Source organism: Nycticebus coucang, chromosome 10 (genome assembly GCF_027406575.1).
Source record: "Nycticebus coucang isolate mNycCou1 chromosome 10, mNycCou1.pri, whole genome shotgun sequence".
Classification (NCBI taxonomy): domain Eukaryota; kingdom Metazoa; phylum Chordata; class Mammalia; order Primates; family Lorisidae; genus Nycticebus; species Nycticebus coucang.
The window spans coordinates 113,749,559-113,765,832 of record NC_069789.1 but is presented as its reverse complement, the minus strand read 5'-3'; the positions used below and the strand labels follow the sequence as shown (position 1 = coordinate 113,765,832).

Here is a 16,274-nt window from a genome sequence, read left to right as displayed (position 1 = left end):
TGTGGGCGGGGCCTGGGAGTCTGTACAGGAAGCCAGTGGGTGAGCACAGCTGTGGCCTCACAGAAGGGGAACTTGATGCCACTGGAGGTTGGGGGGGATGGGAAATCATCCTGTTCCCCCCACTACAGTGGAGGCAGGTAAAGATACTAAGGCCCTTGGAGAGTGGGAGGTCTTGAAGTCATCTCCTTCCATGTGATGTCATCATGAGAGTGATGGGATCACCACCGAGTGAATGCAGGAGATGGAGGAAAGGAGGGCCAGAGCTGGTCATTCCCTGAGATTCGTGTTAGACCCTCCCTCCAGCTGAAAACCATTGAAAGTCCTGGAAAAACATGAATTTAAATTTTAAATTTAAGCCATTCAAGTGTTAGCAAGGAGGAAAGGAATTTTCAGATTCAAATTTAGTGAAAGGTGAGAACCCAAGGAGAGAGCTGAGGCACCTTTGCCCTAAGGGGGTTTCTGAGACATGGCCCAGTCCAGTTTTGGTGTTCATCAACCTAGGGATATTGTGGGACAGGCCCACTAAAAATAGGGTATCTGTAAGGAAAGACTCACCACTAGGTGGGGTCCCCAAAAGGGTACAGAAGCAAATTCGCCACCAAGAAGCTAATGAAGCTCCGTCTTTAAGGGTTCTCCTTTATAGAGGAAGGAGCACACTGACACTTGGCTCCCTGGTAGAAAGGATTAAATTAAAAACCCTTATAGATCAATAGGCCTTAGAAGAGTCTCTTCCCCTATCTACATAAAGATTTCCCCCAGGAAAATAATTGCTCTTGTTTTCCTCCCTGTTATTGTCCATTAGCATAAAGAAGACCAAGCAGGTAACCACACCTGAATAGATCCATTATAAAGTAACCTCTTCTTCTTTCTTTCTTTCTTTTTTTTTTTTTTTCTGAGACAGAGTCTCACTATGTTGCCCTTGGTAGAGTGCTCTGGCGTCACAGCTCACAGCAACCTCCAACTCTTGGGCTTAAGCGATTCTCTTGCCTCAGCCTCCCAAGTAGCTGGGACTACAGGCATGCACCACACTGCCCTGCTATTTTTTGTTGCAGCTGTCATTGTTGTCTACCTGGCCCGGGGCAGGGTTCAAACCTGCCACCCTCAGTGTATGTGGCTGGCCCTGTAACCACTGTACTACAGGTGCCAAGCCATAAAGTAACTTCTGTTTCCAAGAATCATTTAAATTAAAAAGAACCAAAGCTATCTACAAGTAATTTCTGCTTCTTGAGCCAGACATTCTCTTTAGTAATTAATCATTTGTTGCCGTTTGATAGAATTCCTCTTCTCCCTCTTCTCCCACATCCTGTTTTCCCCCCATACCTCACCCTGCCCATCTCTTTACATGTATCCTTTACATTATCCTTTATAATAAGCCAGTAAATGTGCTTCCCTGAATTTCTTTGAGCTGTGCCAACAAATTAATCAAACCCAAAGAGGGGATCTTGAAAACCCCAACTTAAAGCCAGTTGGTCCTTCCAGAGGCCTGGACTCTCAATTGGTAGGAAGAAGAGGGTTTTGGAAACTGAATCCTCACCATGTGAAACCTGATACTACCTCCAAATAGTAGCTTCAGAATTTAATTAGAGGACACCTAGGTGGTGTCCATTGCTTGATGTGTGAGGGGAAAACCCACACACATTTAGTTACAGAAATTTTCTTCTGTGTGTGTTTTTTTTTGTTCGTTTATTTTTTGAGACAGAGTCTCAAGCTATCACCCTGGGTAGAGTGCTATAGTATCATAGCTCACAGCAACAGCCAACTCCTGGGCTCAAGAGATCCTCTTGCCTCGTTTTTCTTCTTCTTCTTCTTCTTTTTTTTTTAGTAGAGACAGGGTCTCAAGTTTTTGCTCAGGCTAATCTTGAACTTGTGAACTCAAGCAATCCACCCACCTTGGCCTCCAGAGTGCTAGGATTACAGGTGTGAGCCACTTCACCCTAACCCCTTCTGTGTTAACAATTGTTGTGGTATAGAATTTAGGAAAAAACACAGTTTAAGTGTTTTCCCCAAATAGGGTCTAGCAAGGCTGCTAGAGATTAAATGCACTACCAAGGCAATTATATTTCCACATCACAGTCATAAACAAAAATAAAATTTTACAAAAGGTGCCATTGACAATCGCTTCGAAAATTACAATATACCTAGAATATACCTAACTATTCAGAGATGCATCTAACAAAAATCCAAAGTGTGCCGCCTCTGTTGAGGAAATCATAAATCAATATTGAAGAATACTGAAGATATAAACACGTTGAAAAAGAGCCATGTTAATGGTTTTGAAAACAATATCATATAAATCAATTTTACCCAAATGGATCTACAGAGTCAGAGCAATATGTCACACGAGCTTAAAGGTGACTTCTGTGCAACTTACTAACTCTGTTATGAAATTTATATTGAAGTAGAAATTTCCAAGTATAGTCAAGACAATTGTAAAGAACAATGAGTAGCTCTAAATCCTAGTGATATATATTACAACATTACAGAAAATATGACCATGTTGTATTGACACAGGAACAAACCAATGCACTATGGAACAAAATAGGGATCCTAAAAATAGTCCTCAACCACCAGAAACATCCTGTGTGATAGAGAAGGGGATATAGAAGAGTGGTAAGTGATAGATTTTTTCTTTCTTTCTTTTTTTTTTTTTACAGACAAGAGTTTTACTTTATCGCCCTCGGTAGAGTGCTATGGTGTCACAGTTCACAGCAACCTCCAGCTCTTGGGCTTAGGTGATTCTCTTGCCTCAGCCTCCCCAGTAGCTGGGACTACAGGCACCTGCCACAATGCCCAGTTATTTTTTGTTGTTGTTGCAGTTTGGCGGGGGCTGGGTTCAAAACCGCCAGCCTCAGTATATGGGGCCGGCGCCCTACTCACTAAGCCACAGGCACCGTCCAGTGATAGATTTTTTTCAATAATATATGTGAGCAACATGCAATCAAATGAAACTGGGCCCCTCACTCACACCATGCATGAGAATGTACAAATGTTTTGGGAAAATTCTGGGACAGTCTGGAATACTACCCCTCAAACTGACATGGAACTAAGAGATTAAAGAATAATTCAGACAAGACCAGCTTGGTGAGTTAGACTGGTTCGTTTGAGGTTACTTACAAGGGCACTTATTCCTGGTCAACACAGGGCTCTTAGTGCCTTCTCAACGAGGGACAGCTTTTGCATTTTGTCATCATGTTCTCATTGAAACAAAGCAGGCATGTGCAGTATAATTACCACGCACTGTCATGCACAACCCATGTTATTTTATGGTGTTATAAATGTAATTTCCCACTGGGTGGAGATTTTAGTATAATGATTACATAAAAGGTAATCATTAGGGTTAGGGTTAGGGTAAGGTTAGGGTTAGGGTTAGGGCAGCTAAAGCAGTTCTAAAACAATTAGGGCTGGTCAACACTGGTTGATTGTGCCCTAAGAAAGTGCTGAGGTCCATCTCGTGTGCCCTGTGACCATCTTTTGGTATTTGCTTAATAAATTATGTAACAATTTTGTTCAGAACTCCAATAAGCACAGCACCATATTTCTTCTTATGCTAGGGAACTTGCGTTTTTCCCTCAAGTGGCTTGAAGATCTAAATATGAGAGATAAAACAATAGAAACGTTATTAGATAACAGAGCAGAATATCACCAGGACATGAGGTTTTAATTAATTAGTAACAATAAATTAATTAATATTGATCCATTGTAATCAATAATCACATATTAATTAGCCGTATACAACTAATGATATGAGTAGTTCTACTCCATTTGGCTCCAAGGTCCCTTCCAAGCCATGAGTAACCGGGAGTCTCACTCAGGCTCCACCTCTGTCGCCCACTCTTGGAGAACTGATGCTCCTGCCATTGTCACAATGACTCCTTAGGTAAACGAGTAGACATTACACACATCCTCTTAAGATATATCTCCCACCAGCAACACCCATCTGGAATCTCCTGGTGCTCAGAGAGCAGTCCTTGCCCTGGGGAAAACTGAGAAGGTGACATTGACCTTAGGGATTACATTTTGTGTTTTCATCATGTTCATGTGTGGTCAGTAGAGCACAAACCATTGTAGCCACGCCATGGGTGTGCTTGGCTACAGGGACATGCTTTAGGATTTCATGGTCCCAGGTGTAGGAAAAGGCACAGAGAGAGCATCAGATCATTTGTTCCTTGGGATGAGTAACAGAGATACCTGCAGTGTCAACCCCAACTCCTACCTGGTCCTCTCTGGCCTTTGTCCCATTCAACACTAGGGGCATCTCTCAAACTGGAGATTCCAGATGTTTCTGAGGGGTAGCCTCTTTCTCCTAACTCATGTACTCTATTAGGAGTAAGGAACAGATGGGGTGGATGAGGTGAGAGAAAATTGCAACCAAAGCCACAGGTATAGACAGAAGGGCAGGAAAGGAAATTTCCACATAACCTCAACCGGAAAAGCTGGGCCGCAAGAGCAAGGAAGGGGCCACGCTGGACCACAATGGGGCACGATGTTCATTCATCCTATTAAAAGTAAAATAATCCGAGTTGCCCTGGTCCGAAGTTCCTTCCTGGCTTCCTGGACTCCGACAGCATGGGTGCTGCTCGGCTAGCGGCTGCCGCCCAATCCCGTGTGCGCTTTCTCGGCGCGCCCGCGGGCCGGCTGGGAGCCTCTGAGCCTGGGTGCCCTGCCGGGCACGGTGTTGCTGGTGGAGAATGTGGCGCCCCTCGGAGGCACCACTGTCCGGGACTGCACCGCGATGAACCACATGCGGCAGCGCCTCGGACCCCGAGGCCTGGTCGTGCTTCGCTCCCCGTGCAACCAGTTTGGGCATCAGGAAAACACCAAGAACCAAGAGATTCTGAATTCCCTCAAGTACATCTGACCCGGCAGAGGGTTCGAAGCCAATTTGCCTCTGTTCGAGAAGCGCGAGGTGAATGGTGCGAAGGCGCACCCGCTCTTTGCCTTTCTGCGGGAAGCCCAGCCAGCGCCCAGCGACGACACCACCGCACTCATACTGACCCCGAGTTCATCACCTGGTCTCCGATGTGCCGCAACGACATTGCGTGGAACTTTGAGAAGTTCCTGGTGGGTCCTGACCAGGTGCCCGTGCGCAGGTACAGCCGTCGCTTTCCAACCATCGACCTCGAGCCGGACCTGGAAGCCTGCTGTCCCGAGGAGACGGGCTGCCTGCGCCCCCTGCCTGGCCCTGGCAGCGCTGCTCTCTGGCGGTTTCATCCATGATAGTGTCGCCTCTAAACCTGCGTTGGGGAACATCTGATGCCCGAGAAAACTCCCTGAGATGGGCGCCTGGTACTGTCCATCTCAGCCTCCCCTCTGCCAGACCAAGATGAGTTGTCTCACTAATAAAGTGCTGGGTGTCAGGAAAAAAAAAAAAGGTAAACTAACGCAAGCTACTAAGTTGGGGGAAACAAGCAAACATTTTTATATTCCAGAAGGGATACACAGTTCACCTCAGAAAGATAAGAGTGTATATTATTTTTTCAAAACACCTTATGATAGTATTTTTATTCAGCTAAAATTCACATCACATACAATTACTTTTTTTTTCCTTTTCTTTGAGACACAGCTCACTCTGTCACCCTGAGTAGAGTGCTGTGACCATCATAGCTCACAGCAACTTCAAACTCCTGGGCTCAAGCAGTCTTCCTGCCTCAGCCTCCTGGGTAGCTGGGACTACAGGCACCCACCACAATGCCCTGCTGGTTTTTCTATTTTTAATTACTAGAGATGGGGTCTTGCTCTTGCTTGGGCTGGTCTCGGACTCCTGAGCTCAAGTGATGCTCTCACCTCGACTTTCCGGAGTGCCTGGATTACAGGCATGAGCCCCTACACCTGGCCCCACATAGAATTACTAATGGTAATTTTGAATGCATAAACTTTTGGAGGCTTTGATAAAGAGGAAGCTAAAACGACAGAGAATAATAAAGTAACATGAACTATAGGCTTCCCCCTTGTGGAGGAGAGAAAACATTGTTAAAAGTGCTAGTCGGTGACAATGAGGTGAGGATTTGGGAGATGTCCTCTTGGTCACAACAGCAAGGTAACAGCAGAGAGACATCCAGTAAAAGGTGTTCTGGATTCATGCTTCTCCATTTTTGCAAGAGGGACTTTACCTAACAATTGCAATCAGTGTAACTAGCTTATTGTACCCTCAATGAATCCCCAACAATAAAAAAAAAAAAAAAAGGTGTTCTGGAGAGGGATGGATGATGAATTTTGCAACATGATGTCTAGTATTCAATATGATCTGCTTTCTGTCCTGAAGAGTCATTTCTCTCTGCTGTCCCCAAAACTTAAATGAAGAGTGTTGGACAAAATACACTTGTATGAAGTGTGGAGAAATGTCAGAAGGACGTCTTTGTTCTTTTGTTAAAGGAAAGGGACACTAGCTTGCATGTGCAGTGATCCATTACCCTGAGGAACCCTCAGTTCTGTGGTGAGTTGGCAGCTTTGGGGGCTATGTAATTATTAAGAATGGGAGATGTAGTTACTTTCTGTGGATATTCAGATCTGAACAGGCTGCAGAATTATTGGACTACTATTTTTTACCATAAACAGAAAACTTCCTGTTACAGTCTTGGAAGTTATGTATCAGCCTGGCACAGTACAATTTGAACAAAATTGAAACAGAAGGACCTAGGAACAAAACTACAGCCCCTGTGTCACAATATATCATTCAGCGAGGCAAGAAGCATGTGGAAGCAATTAGGAAAGCTTCCAAAAAGAAGAGGTGTGTACCAAGAGAAAACACAGGTGGCTAGCAAATCTTTTTTTTTTTTTCAATTGGGCTTCCATTGAACAGGTAAATCTAGCTTGTATCTCTATTATATTTGACTTAAAGTGTTTATAAAAACATTTTATTTTAGAAAAATAATGCACAACCCAAAGTTTATCATTTAGTGTCATTTTTAAGTGGCACTAAATGTTTATTTTGCTGTGCAAATATCACTATCATCCACCTCCAGGACCTTTCATCTTCCCAAACTGGAACTCTGTGCCCATTAAACACTAACTCTCCATTTCTACCTCATCCAAGCCCTTGGTAACCATCACTCCATTTTCTGGTTGTCAATGAATTTGATTCCTCTATGTACCTTACATAATTAGAATCATGCAACATTTATCCTGTTGGGTCTAGCTTATTTTACTTAGCAGGATGTATTCTAAGTGATCCATGCTGAAAAATTTGTTAGAACTTCCTTCAATCTCAAGGATGAATAATATTTTATCTGACGTATGTACTACACTTTGTTTATCCTTATCCATTAATGGACGCTTAGGTTGCTTCCACAATTTGGCTATGTGTGTAATGCTGCTAGGAAAATTGGTGTGCAAATATCTGTTCTAGTTCCTGCTTTCAATTCTTTGGGTATGTGCTCAGAAATGGAATTGCTTAATCATGCAGTAATTTTATGTTTAAGTTTTTGTGGATAGAATTGCCATGCCATTTTCCATAGTCACTGCACCATTTTACATTCCTACAAGCATGCACAGAGTTCTAGTCGCTCTGCATCTTTACCAATGATTGATATCATCTAGTTTTGTTTTGTTTCATACCAATCATCCTAAAGGGTGTCAAGTGTTATCTCCTAATGGTTTTGATTTGCATTCCTGTAATGATTACTGATCATAAAAAATTATAAATATTTATAAGTGTTGGAATCTATAAATTAGTTTCCAGTATTTAAATATTGAGAAGTCTCTTAAACTATTATGGAAGGTCAACTTTCCATGAAAAACGGGAACAGCAGGCATTTCCTCATGTCAGTGAATAACTGGAACTGCCCCTTTTATGTTGCTACACTTCCCGTCATTGCTGTGGCAAGTGGTCCAGCCTCCCTCCTGCAATAAAAATTATATAAACAATAAAGAAGGAAAAAACATAGAAAAAAATAAGTAAATTGCTTTAGTCCATTTGGGCTGCTATGACAAAATACTGTAAACTGGATAGTTTAGAAACAGATGATATTTCTCCAAGTTCTGAAGGCTGGGAAGTCCAAGAGCAAGGTGCCAGGGGATTTGGAGTCTAGTGAGAATCTCTGCTTCATAGCTGTACCTTGTGTGGTGTCCTCACACAGTGGAAGGAACAAACACACTCCTTCAATCTCTTTTATAAGGGCACTAATCCCATTCATGAAGGCAAAGCCATAATGATTTAATCACTTCCTGAGAGGCTCACCACTTAATGCTATCAGCTTCCATATCAAGATTTCAATATATGAATTTGGGGGGACACATAAATTACATTACTGAATAAATTAATAGAGTATATCAAGAGTTTAAGCACATTTAACAGAAGGAAATATTATGCTCTCTTTGCTATGTGCTCTTAGAGAATGTAAAAAGAAAAAACCTGAAGTATATCAAAGACAAATTTATGGGAAAAGAAGACTGAAGGAATTGTAAAAGCAGCAAGTCATAAAAAGATATTACCTTGGATGAAACTGCAATTAGAAACTTACATCTTACGTGTCCCAAGAAAACTGAAACTTCCCCCAAACAGTAAAATAACATCTGTAAAATATGAAAAGGAATAGATGCAAAGCTAAAATTCCAAATATTAGGAAGTTATCTTTAAACGTGAAGGAGTGGGAGTTGTGCTTCTAGTATGAAAATACTATGAGAGTAAGCTCCTAGCAGAGTGAATCTTCCACAACAACTACAACAATAAAATCCTTGCAAGTTATAACCTTTAATGGGAAAAAAAAAAGACTACTTGAGAAGAGTGGGAAAAGAAATATTGGCCTGGGGAAAGATTTTATGAAGAAGACTTCTGTGGCAATTACAACACCAACTAAACTAAATAAATGGGACTTAATTAAACTGAAAAGCTTATGTACAGCTAAGGAGGCAACAACCAAGGCAAACAGACAACCTACACAATGAGAAAAGATATTTGCATATTACAAATCAGACAAAGGCTTGATAACTAGGTTCTACAGAGAACTCAAGTTAATCAACAACAAAAAAGCTAACAATCTCATAAATCACTGGGCAAGAGACATGAATAGAACCTTCTCTAAGGAAGACAGACGAATGGCTAACAAACATATGAAAAAATGCTCATCATCCCTAATCATCATAGAAATGTAAATCAAAACCACTCTGAGAGATCACCAGTAAAATTAACCCACATCACAAAGTCCGAAACCTGCAGATGCCAGTGTAGATGTGGAGAGAGGGGAACACTCTTACACTGTTGGTGGGACTGCAAACAAATACAGCCTCTTTGGAAAGAAGCATGGAGAGTCCCCAAAAATCTCAAATTAGATCTCCCATTTGACTTTGCAATCCCACTACTAGGCATCCACCCAGAAAAAAAAAAAATCATTTTCTCATAAGGACATTTGCACTAGATTGTTTATCACAGCTCAATTTACAATCACCAAGACGAGGTAACAACCTAAATGCCCATCAACTCAGGAATGGATTAACAAATTGTGGTACATGGACACCATGGAATACTATTCAGCCATGAAAGATGGTGAGTTCTTATCTTTTATAATATCCTGGATGGAGTTGAAACATTCTTCTTAGTAAAGTATCACAAGAATGGAAAAGCAATTATCCAGTGGACTCAATACTAATATGAAGGCATTAGACGATCTGATGCATGGCCACATAGGTGAAAAATGCATTCCATTTCAAGTTGGGGGCAGGGAGCGGGGTTTGGGGTACTCTCACTGAATGGGCATGGGGCGGAGGGATTGGCACAGCTTGTGTGTATGGGACATAACCACAAGCAGGACTCTGCCTAACAAAATCAAATATTTTGACCTCGTTGCTTATACTCTCACATTAACCTGAAATAAATTTACTTTTTAAAAAAGAGAGTGGTGGTTCATGTTTGTAATCCTAGCACCCTGGGAGGTGGAGGCCAGCAAGACCCCCATCTCTAAAAATAGCCGGGCATTGTAGCAGGTGCCTGTGGTCCCAGCTGCTTGGGAGGCTGAGGCAGGAAGATTGTTTGATCCCAGGAGTTTGGGGTTGCTATGAGTTATGACAGCACAGAACTCTACCAAGGATGATAATGTGAGACTTTCTGAGGAAGGGAAGGGAAGGAAGCTCGGTGCTTGTAGCTCAAGTGGCTAAGGCGCCAGAGCTGGATGGTTCGAATCCAGCCCAGACCTGCCAAACAACAATGACAACTACAACCAAAAAATATCCAAGCATTGTGGAGGGCTCCTGTAGTCCCAGCTATTTGGGAGGCTGAGGCAAGAGAATCACTTAAGCCAAGGAGTTGGAGGTTGCTGTGAACTGTGATGCCACAGCACTCTACCCAGGGCGACAGCTTGAGGCTCTGTCTAAAAAAAAAGAAAGAAAGAAAGAAAGAAAGACAAGAAAAGATTTTGGGGAGGAATCAAATTTAGGGGGAAGAGACCAAGAAATAAATAGCTTTGTTCCAATGATGGGCCAGAGCCACAGTGTAGAGCAGGGCTGCTAAAACACTAACAGAAATGCATCCATCTTTCTGGACTGAGGAACTGTGGATGAAGTCCAGGGCAGCTAGGAACACTGGTGAGAATTCTAAGAAGGAGAATACTAAAGAAGAGGGACTCCAACTTCTGGTATAAACTCCTCCCGAGTCTCTGGCTGACCTCAGAACCATGCATGTGCAGTGTATACCACAAGCACGGCAGGAAGAGGGTTTAATGAGACATGAGCTCTCAGCCATCACAGGAAAGGAATAGTTTGCAATTTGGCTTGAACCAAATAATTTGCCTGCTTAAAAAAAAAAAAAAAACACTTAACAACATTTAGGAGCCAATACAAAATTATGTAACATATAAAAAACAAAACAAAACAGGAAAACAGTACCTAATTCTGAAGGCCACAACACTTGGAAAAGGGGAAAAGTGAAAGACAATACACAAAGGTCAGTGCTGAGATGGTCGAGATGATGGAAGTAACAGATAAGAATGTTAAAGTAGGCCAGGAGGGCTGGCGCACGCCTGTAATCGTAGCACTTGGGAGGCCAGGCAGGTGGATTGCCTGAGCTCATGAGTTCAAGACCAGCATGAGAAAGAGCGGGACCCCATTTCTAAAAAAATAGCTGGGTGTTATGGCAGGTGCCTGTAGTCCCAGCTACTTGGGAGGCTGAGGCAAGAGAATTGCTTGAGCCCAAGGGTTTGAGGTTGCTGTGAGTTGTGACACCAGGGTACTCTATGGAGGCCGACAAAGTGAGACTCTGTTTCAAAAAAAAGAATGTAAAAGTAGCTGCTATGAATATGCTCAAGGAGGTAAAGGAAAATGGAGTCATAACGAAGAAAAATATAGGAAATATCATCAGTAATATAGGAAATTCTTATTTAAAAGGAGCACATGAAAACTTCAAGCCTGAAAAATATAATACAGTATCCAACATGTTAAACTGTATCAGCTTAATAGCAGGAAGCACATGACTGAGGAAAGAGCCCTTGAATGCAGAGACAAATCAATGAAAACCATCCAATGAAAAAGAAAGAGAACAAAATAAATGAAATGAACAGGAGCAGAGAATCAGGGGTCTGTGAAACAAGAAACAAAAGTCTACAAACATGTAATCAAAATCCCATAAGAAGAGGAAAGACAGAATGGGACAGAAAAAGACATTTGAATAATGTCTTAAACTTCTCAAATTTGGCAAAAGACATACCCAAACCACAAATGAACAATTGATTCATGAAACAACATGGATAAATCAGAAAAAACATACTGAGAAAAAGAAGCCAGGTGCTGATGTACATATGTTTGACTCTACTTACAGAAAAGCTGACGATACAGATCCACATACACAGAGAGAAAATGTGGCCCATACAGGATTCTGTTGACCGGCAAGAGCACAGGAAACTTTTTTGGGGTGAAGGTGGGGCTGGAAGGAATCTGGATGGTGGAAAGAAGAGCATATACATGTGTGAAAAATTCATTTAATTATACACTGTAGAGTTGCATGTTTTATTCAATTGAAGGCTGGATTATTTCTTTATGCATAATAAAAACAAAAAGCCTTAAATAAAACATGTTCAACAAAAAAGAATAAAAGATTAAGACATAAGGTTGCTCTATAAACTCCCACGGAGGCATCAAATAGTAAAATCAGTTTTTATGTTGTATTGTGTAATAAAATTTTACCTATAATAAAATGTTGCTGTCAGATTTTATAATAATTATAATAAGGTAGAGTCTTTAAATAAAAAAGAAAAGCCTCATCCATGACTCCACTGGGCATCTGCGTCTATGTTGACAGAAGCTAAGGAGATGAAAAACTCAAGTGCTAAGAAGGTAACTGTAGGGTAACAGGAGGATAAGACTCCGAGTTCACTCCTTGCCCAGGGCTGGGGATAGAGAAGAAGAAGAGTGGGAGGGCAAGGAAGGGGGGTGATCAGGATTGGGGAATAGCAGGTGGGGTGTGGGCAGGCGGGAAACCAGGGGCAGTCAGTGGCATGTGAGTTTCCAGAAAGAAGCTGACAGTGATGTCCTTGCATCTGTGCTTCTGGGCTTGGTGTCACATCTCAGTTTTGTCTTGAGAAAGAGGGGCTCAGTCAGGCCTCCTAATGCTGCTTCCCTGGGGGCCCGCACACCTGCAGAGCCAACATCTCAGATCAGTTGTCTACTTTAATTCCAGCTCCAGGTGGGTCAGGACAGCTCAACCCCACCTGGGACTCAAGGTGGTGATCCTGGCTTCCTTGGAGGGAGGCAGCCTGCTCACCTGGTGTAGTAGAGCCAGGTGAGGCCATAGGTGAGGAGGAAGCCAGCCCCCATGAGGGCCCCCCTGATCAGGGTGATGAGCAGTGCCCAGGAGCCCTCCTGCTCCTCAGTCACACATCCGCAGCCAGAGGGGCTTCCTGGGGAAGAGGAGAGAGGGTAAGGTTGTGTCCTCAGGCCTCAGCCCCTCCCACAGCCCCAACACGTGGCCAGGCTGCCCACCCTATCATGAGTCCTGCAACTCACTCTGCACGGAGAGGCTCAAGGAAAGGTGCTGGGAGCCCAGTGGGTGCTGAGCCTGGCAGGTGAATGCCCCTCCATCTCCAGCCCCTATGTGGGGCAGCTCCAGGGTCACTGACTCTGCGACCTGGGAGGAATTCAGGGATTTTCCCTCTCAGGACCAGCTCATCCTGGCAGGAGGGTTGCTGTCAGCCACACACACCAGGTGCAGGGACTGGCCCTCCTGGACCAGCAGGGACACACTGTCATTCACGACTTTCAGGGCTGTGTAACACACGCGCAGTAAGATGAGTGAAGCTGACTTCTGTCTCCCCTTCTCCCCTCTCACTGAGCCAGGAAGAGAAAGGCAAGCCCACAGGGCGAGTGTTGGGAGCTGTCCCCAGATGAAGGGGTAGTAACGCCCGCAGTCAGGTCAGAAAGAAGCGGGGCTAGGCCAAAGCTGGAAGGATGAGGAGACACTAAGAGAAGTGGGGGGCAGCTCTAAGAACAGAGACTGCTGGGCAGATGAGGGAATGCGGCCCCCTGAGCAGGGAGGAGCTCCAAAGACAGAGTAATGGTGGGAGAGGAGGCAGGGTCAGACGGGGCTGTGTCCTTGGGGTGCTGGAAAGCAGAGGGGGCTATGAGAAGGGGAAACAGATCCAGCAATGGTCTAGGAAGACCCTGCTGGGGGGATCTGATAGGATGTGGGGGGCTGGAGAAGGGCTGAGGCAGTGGGCCTGTGAAGGACAAGACTAGAGCTGAGTGTGAGGCCAATGGGGGGAAAAGAGGGCGGTGACCTGTGGAGTGGTGACCTCTCCACTCACTGGCTTCACTCACCAGGTGCGGCTGGTGAGGAGGGAGTTTCTCTGGCTCTGTCCAGAACCCCCTGGGGGTAACCGGGCTGGGGAGAGGCTAGTTGAGAGGCACCGGCAGGAGGTGGCTGTGTGTGTGGATCTGTGGCTCAGGGAAGGGCTGGATATAAAGCTATGGGAGGCATCAGGACAGGGCAGCAGAGGGATAGGGTGGCCCAGGAAAGAGAGAAATGGGGAAGGGACTGAACATTGGGAGTAGGACCATGGAAAGGTCCCGGAAAGGATGATCACATCAGAGACAAGTGCGTGTGTCAGAGGAGGTGGGACTCATAGAAATGCAGGAGGAGGGAGCAGTGCCCCAAATCACAGCCACAAAGAGTCGAGTAGGGGTGGCCTGGGGCTGGCGGACAGGGAAAATAGGGAGCTGCTGATTACGGGGTACAGAGTTTCAGCTTTGCAAGATAAAAATAGGAGCTGTACCTATTGCACAACAATTTGAGTGTCCTTACGCTCCAGAACTGTACTCCTCAAAATGATTAAAATGACAAATTTTATTCTCTGAATAGTTTACCACAATTAAAAGTAAATTTGAAGAGAGGAAAAAAAAAAGGGAAAAGCCAAAAGCAATGCTAGGACTGCCAGGGCCAGGCCATGGTGAGTGGAAGGTAGCCAAAGGACTGGGTGGTGGTCCCCACCCCAATTCTGAGCCCTGAGCATACAGAGGGCTCTTGTCAGAGCCTGGAGAGGAGAGGGTCTTCTCACCTGTGCCATTTCCGAGAATGCTGATGGTGAGGTTCTGTGGAGCATCTGGGATGGAAAGACATGGCCCCAGCTTCAGAGGTGAGGAGTGGATGGGCCTGGGCCTGGGGGGACCCATGGAGGGACCACCAGAACTGAGAAGGTGGGGATGGCTGCCCTCCCAGTCCACTCACCACCCAGACTTCCATGGCTTAGATCCACCTTTGAGTTTCCTCTGTTTTTTCTTCTTTCTCTCTCTCTCTCCATCCTACACACACACACACACACACACACACGCACACACAAACCTCACTCCCACGCCCAAGGAACCCAGCTGTCCCTCTCACTACTCACAGGTGACATTGAGCTGGACGGTTTTCTCTGTGGCCACATGAGAGTTTTGGAGTTTCACCTGACAGGTGAGGTTGGTGCCATGGTCCTGGGGCCTCAGGATGAGGGTGATGGCTGAGGAGTGAAGGGTCCCAGGGTCCAGGGCCTGAAGGACACCCCCCGTCCAGGAGAACGTGAGAGGCCGTCCCCCTGGGCAGGATCCTGGCAGGCTGCAGCTCAGCTGTGTGGGGTGGCCAGACTCCAGAGGCTCCAGAAAGTGGATGGCAGGTTTCTCTGTGAGGGCTGAGGAGGACAGAGGGAGACGCCCCAGGCCCACAGTGTGACTGAGAGTGAGCAGGGCCTCAGGCCCTGAGCTGGCCCTGAGTCCTGTATCTCTTTTAACCACCCCCGACCTACGGCCTGAGCAGGGAACATTCTAATGTCCTGTCCCTGTTCTGATACCGGGTCTCCACATCCCCGGGGCCTGTCCTGGGGCCTCTGCCATACCTGTCACCTGCAGATTCACCCTCTCTTCAGAATTATATTTTGCACCATTCTCTTTCTCCATTTGCAAGAAGTAACTCCCTCTGTCCTCTATCTTGGCATTTTTGATGCTCAGGGAGCAGTTTCCATTCCTGATATTTCCACGGAGGAGGAATCGGTCCCTGGTCTGTGTCTTCACTGTTCTGTCTGGGTCGTTTGTGGCCACAGCACCATCAAAGTATATGTGGTCCCCATCCCGGAACCAGTGGATGTAGAGTGGGGGAGAGGAAGACCACTGACTCCAGAAGGAGAAGAAACAGGGCACGAGGACACACAGGCCCTCCTGCCCGGTCACCGAATTCGGCACTTGTACCTTGAACCCTGTGTCCACCTGCAGGGACCCTAGGGGGACACAAAGGCTCAGCTGGAGCTGCAGCTCCCCCCACACTCATGCCCACCTGACCCCCTCAACCCACTCACCCCCCCACAGCAGGGGCAGCAGCAGCAGGGCCAGCATGTCCGTGCTGCCGGGCCTGAGCCCTGGCCAGTCCTTCTGTCAGGGAAGGAAACACCCGAATGTGGGGCGGGGCCTGGGAGTCTGTACAGGAAGCCAGTGGGTGAGCACAGCTGTGGCCTCACAGAAGGGGAACTTGATGCCACTGGAGGATGGGGGGGATGAGAAATCATCCAGTCTCCCACCCCAGTGGAGGCTGCAGTAGTTAGGATAGATGTGACCCCCGAGAATTCACTCATTCAACTAAAGCTTCTCAGATACCTGCTTGTGCTGGCCCCATTTAGGGGCCAAAGATACAGCAAAGGATCAGGTTTTAGGGTAGCAAACTGAGTAAAAATTCCTAGTGAGGAGACAAGCATGTAATATAAAAATTAGGATACACAGTCTCCTAGAGAATGACATATTCTAAGAAAAAAAATATCAAAACAGGAACACAGAGGAGGAATCTTGAGGACTGCTAAAACATTTGTAAACATGGCCAGAGAAGGCCTCATGAA

The 16,274-nt window shown here is 45.3% G+C and overlaps 1 protein-coding gene and 1 pseudogene across 3 annotated transcripts; one reads left to right on the top strand and one right to left on the bottom strand.

Annotated features, from left to right (window-relative positions):
• The first annotated feature begins 4,484 nt into the window (after nt 1–4,484).
• On the top strand, nt 4,485–5,217 carry LOC128596557 (glutathione peroxidase 1-like; annotated as a pseudogene).
• Nucleotides 5,218–11,934: 6,717 nt separating this feature from the next.
• Nucleotides 11,935–15,800, bottom strand: LOC128596886 (sialic acid-binding Ig-like lectin 14). Of its 3 annotated transcripts, XR_008383161.1 has the most exons (7): nt 15,744–15,800; nt 15,288–15,665; nt 14,805–15,083; nt 14,475–14,519; nt 12,928–13,048; nt 12,686–12,821; nt 11,935–12,557 (listed from the first exon to the last, which is right to left on the bottom strand). XR_008383161.1 is itself a non-coding variant. In XM_053606713.1 (6 exons), exons 1-6 carry the CDS (start codon nt 15,778–15,780, stop codon nt 12,515–12,517), a joined length of 918 nt encoding a protein of 305 aa, XP_053462688.1. In that variant the 5' UTR covers nt 15,781–15,800; the 3' UTR covers nt 11,935–12,514. The 3 variants fall into 3 exon arrangements, 2 of the variants coding, with proteins under 2 accessions (XP_053462688.1, XP_053462689.1); XM_053606713.1 differs by lacking the exon at nt 12,928–13,048; XM_053606714.1 differs by lacking the exons at nt 11,935–12,557; nt 12,686–12,821 and having other exon boundaries at nt 12,933–13,185.
• Nucleotides 15,801–16,274: the final 474 nt, after the last annotated feature.

What these genes read in the sequence shown, in the direction of transcription:
- LOC128596886 (XM_053606713.1), bottom strand. Translation starts at nt 15,780, where the DNA reads ATGCTGGCCCTGCTGCTGCTGCCCCTGCTGTGGGGGG. An exon ending in GCTGCCCCTGCTGTGGGGGG is followed by an intron (nt 15,666 to 15,743) that starts GTGAGTGGGTTG and finishes GTGTCCCCCTAG; the next exon opens with GGTCCCTGCAGGTGGACACA. An exon ending in GGTGAATCTGCAGGTGACAG is followed by an intron (nt 15,084 to 15,287) that starts GTATGGCAGAGG and finishes TGTCCTCCTCAG; the next exon opens with CCCTCACAGAGAAACCTGCC.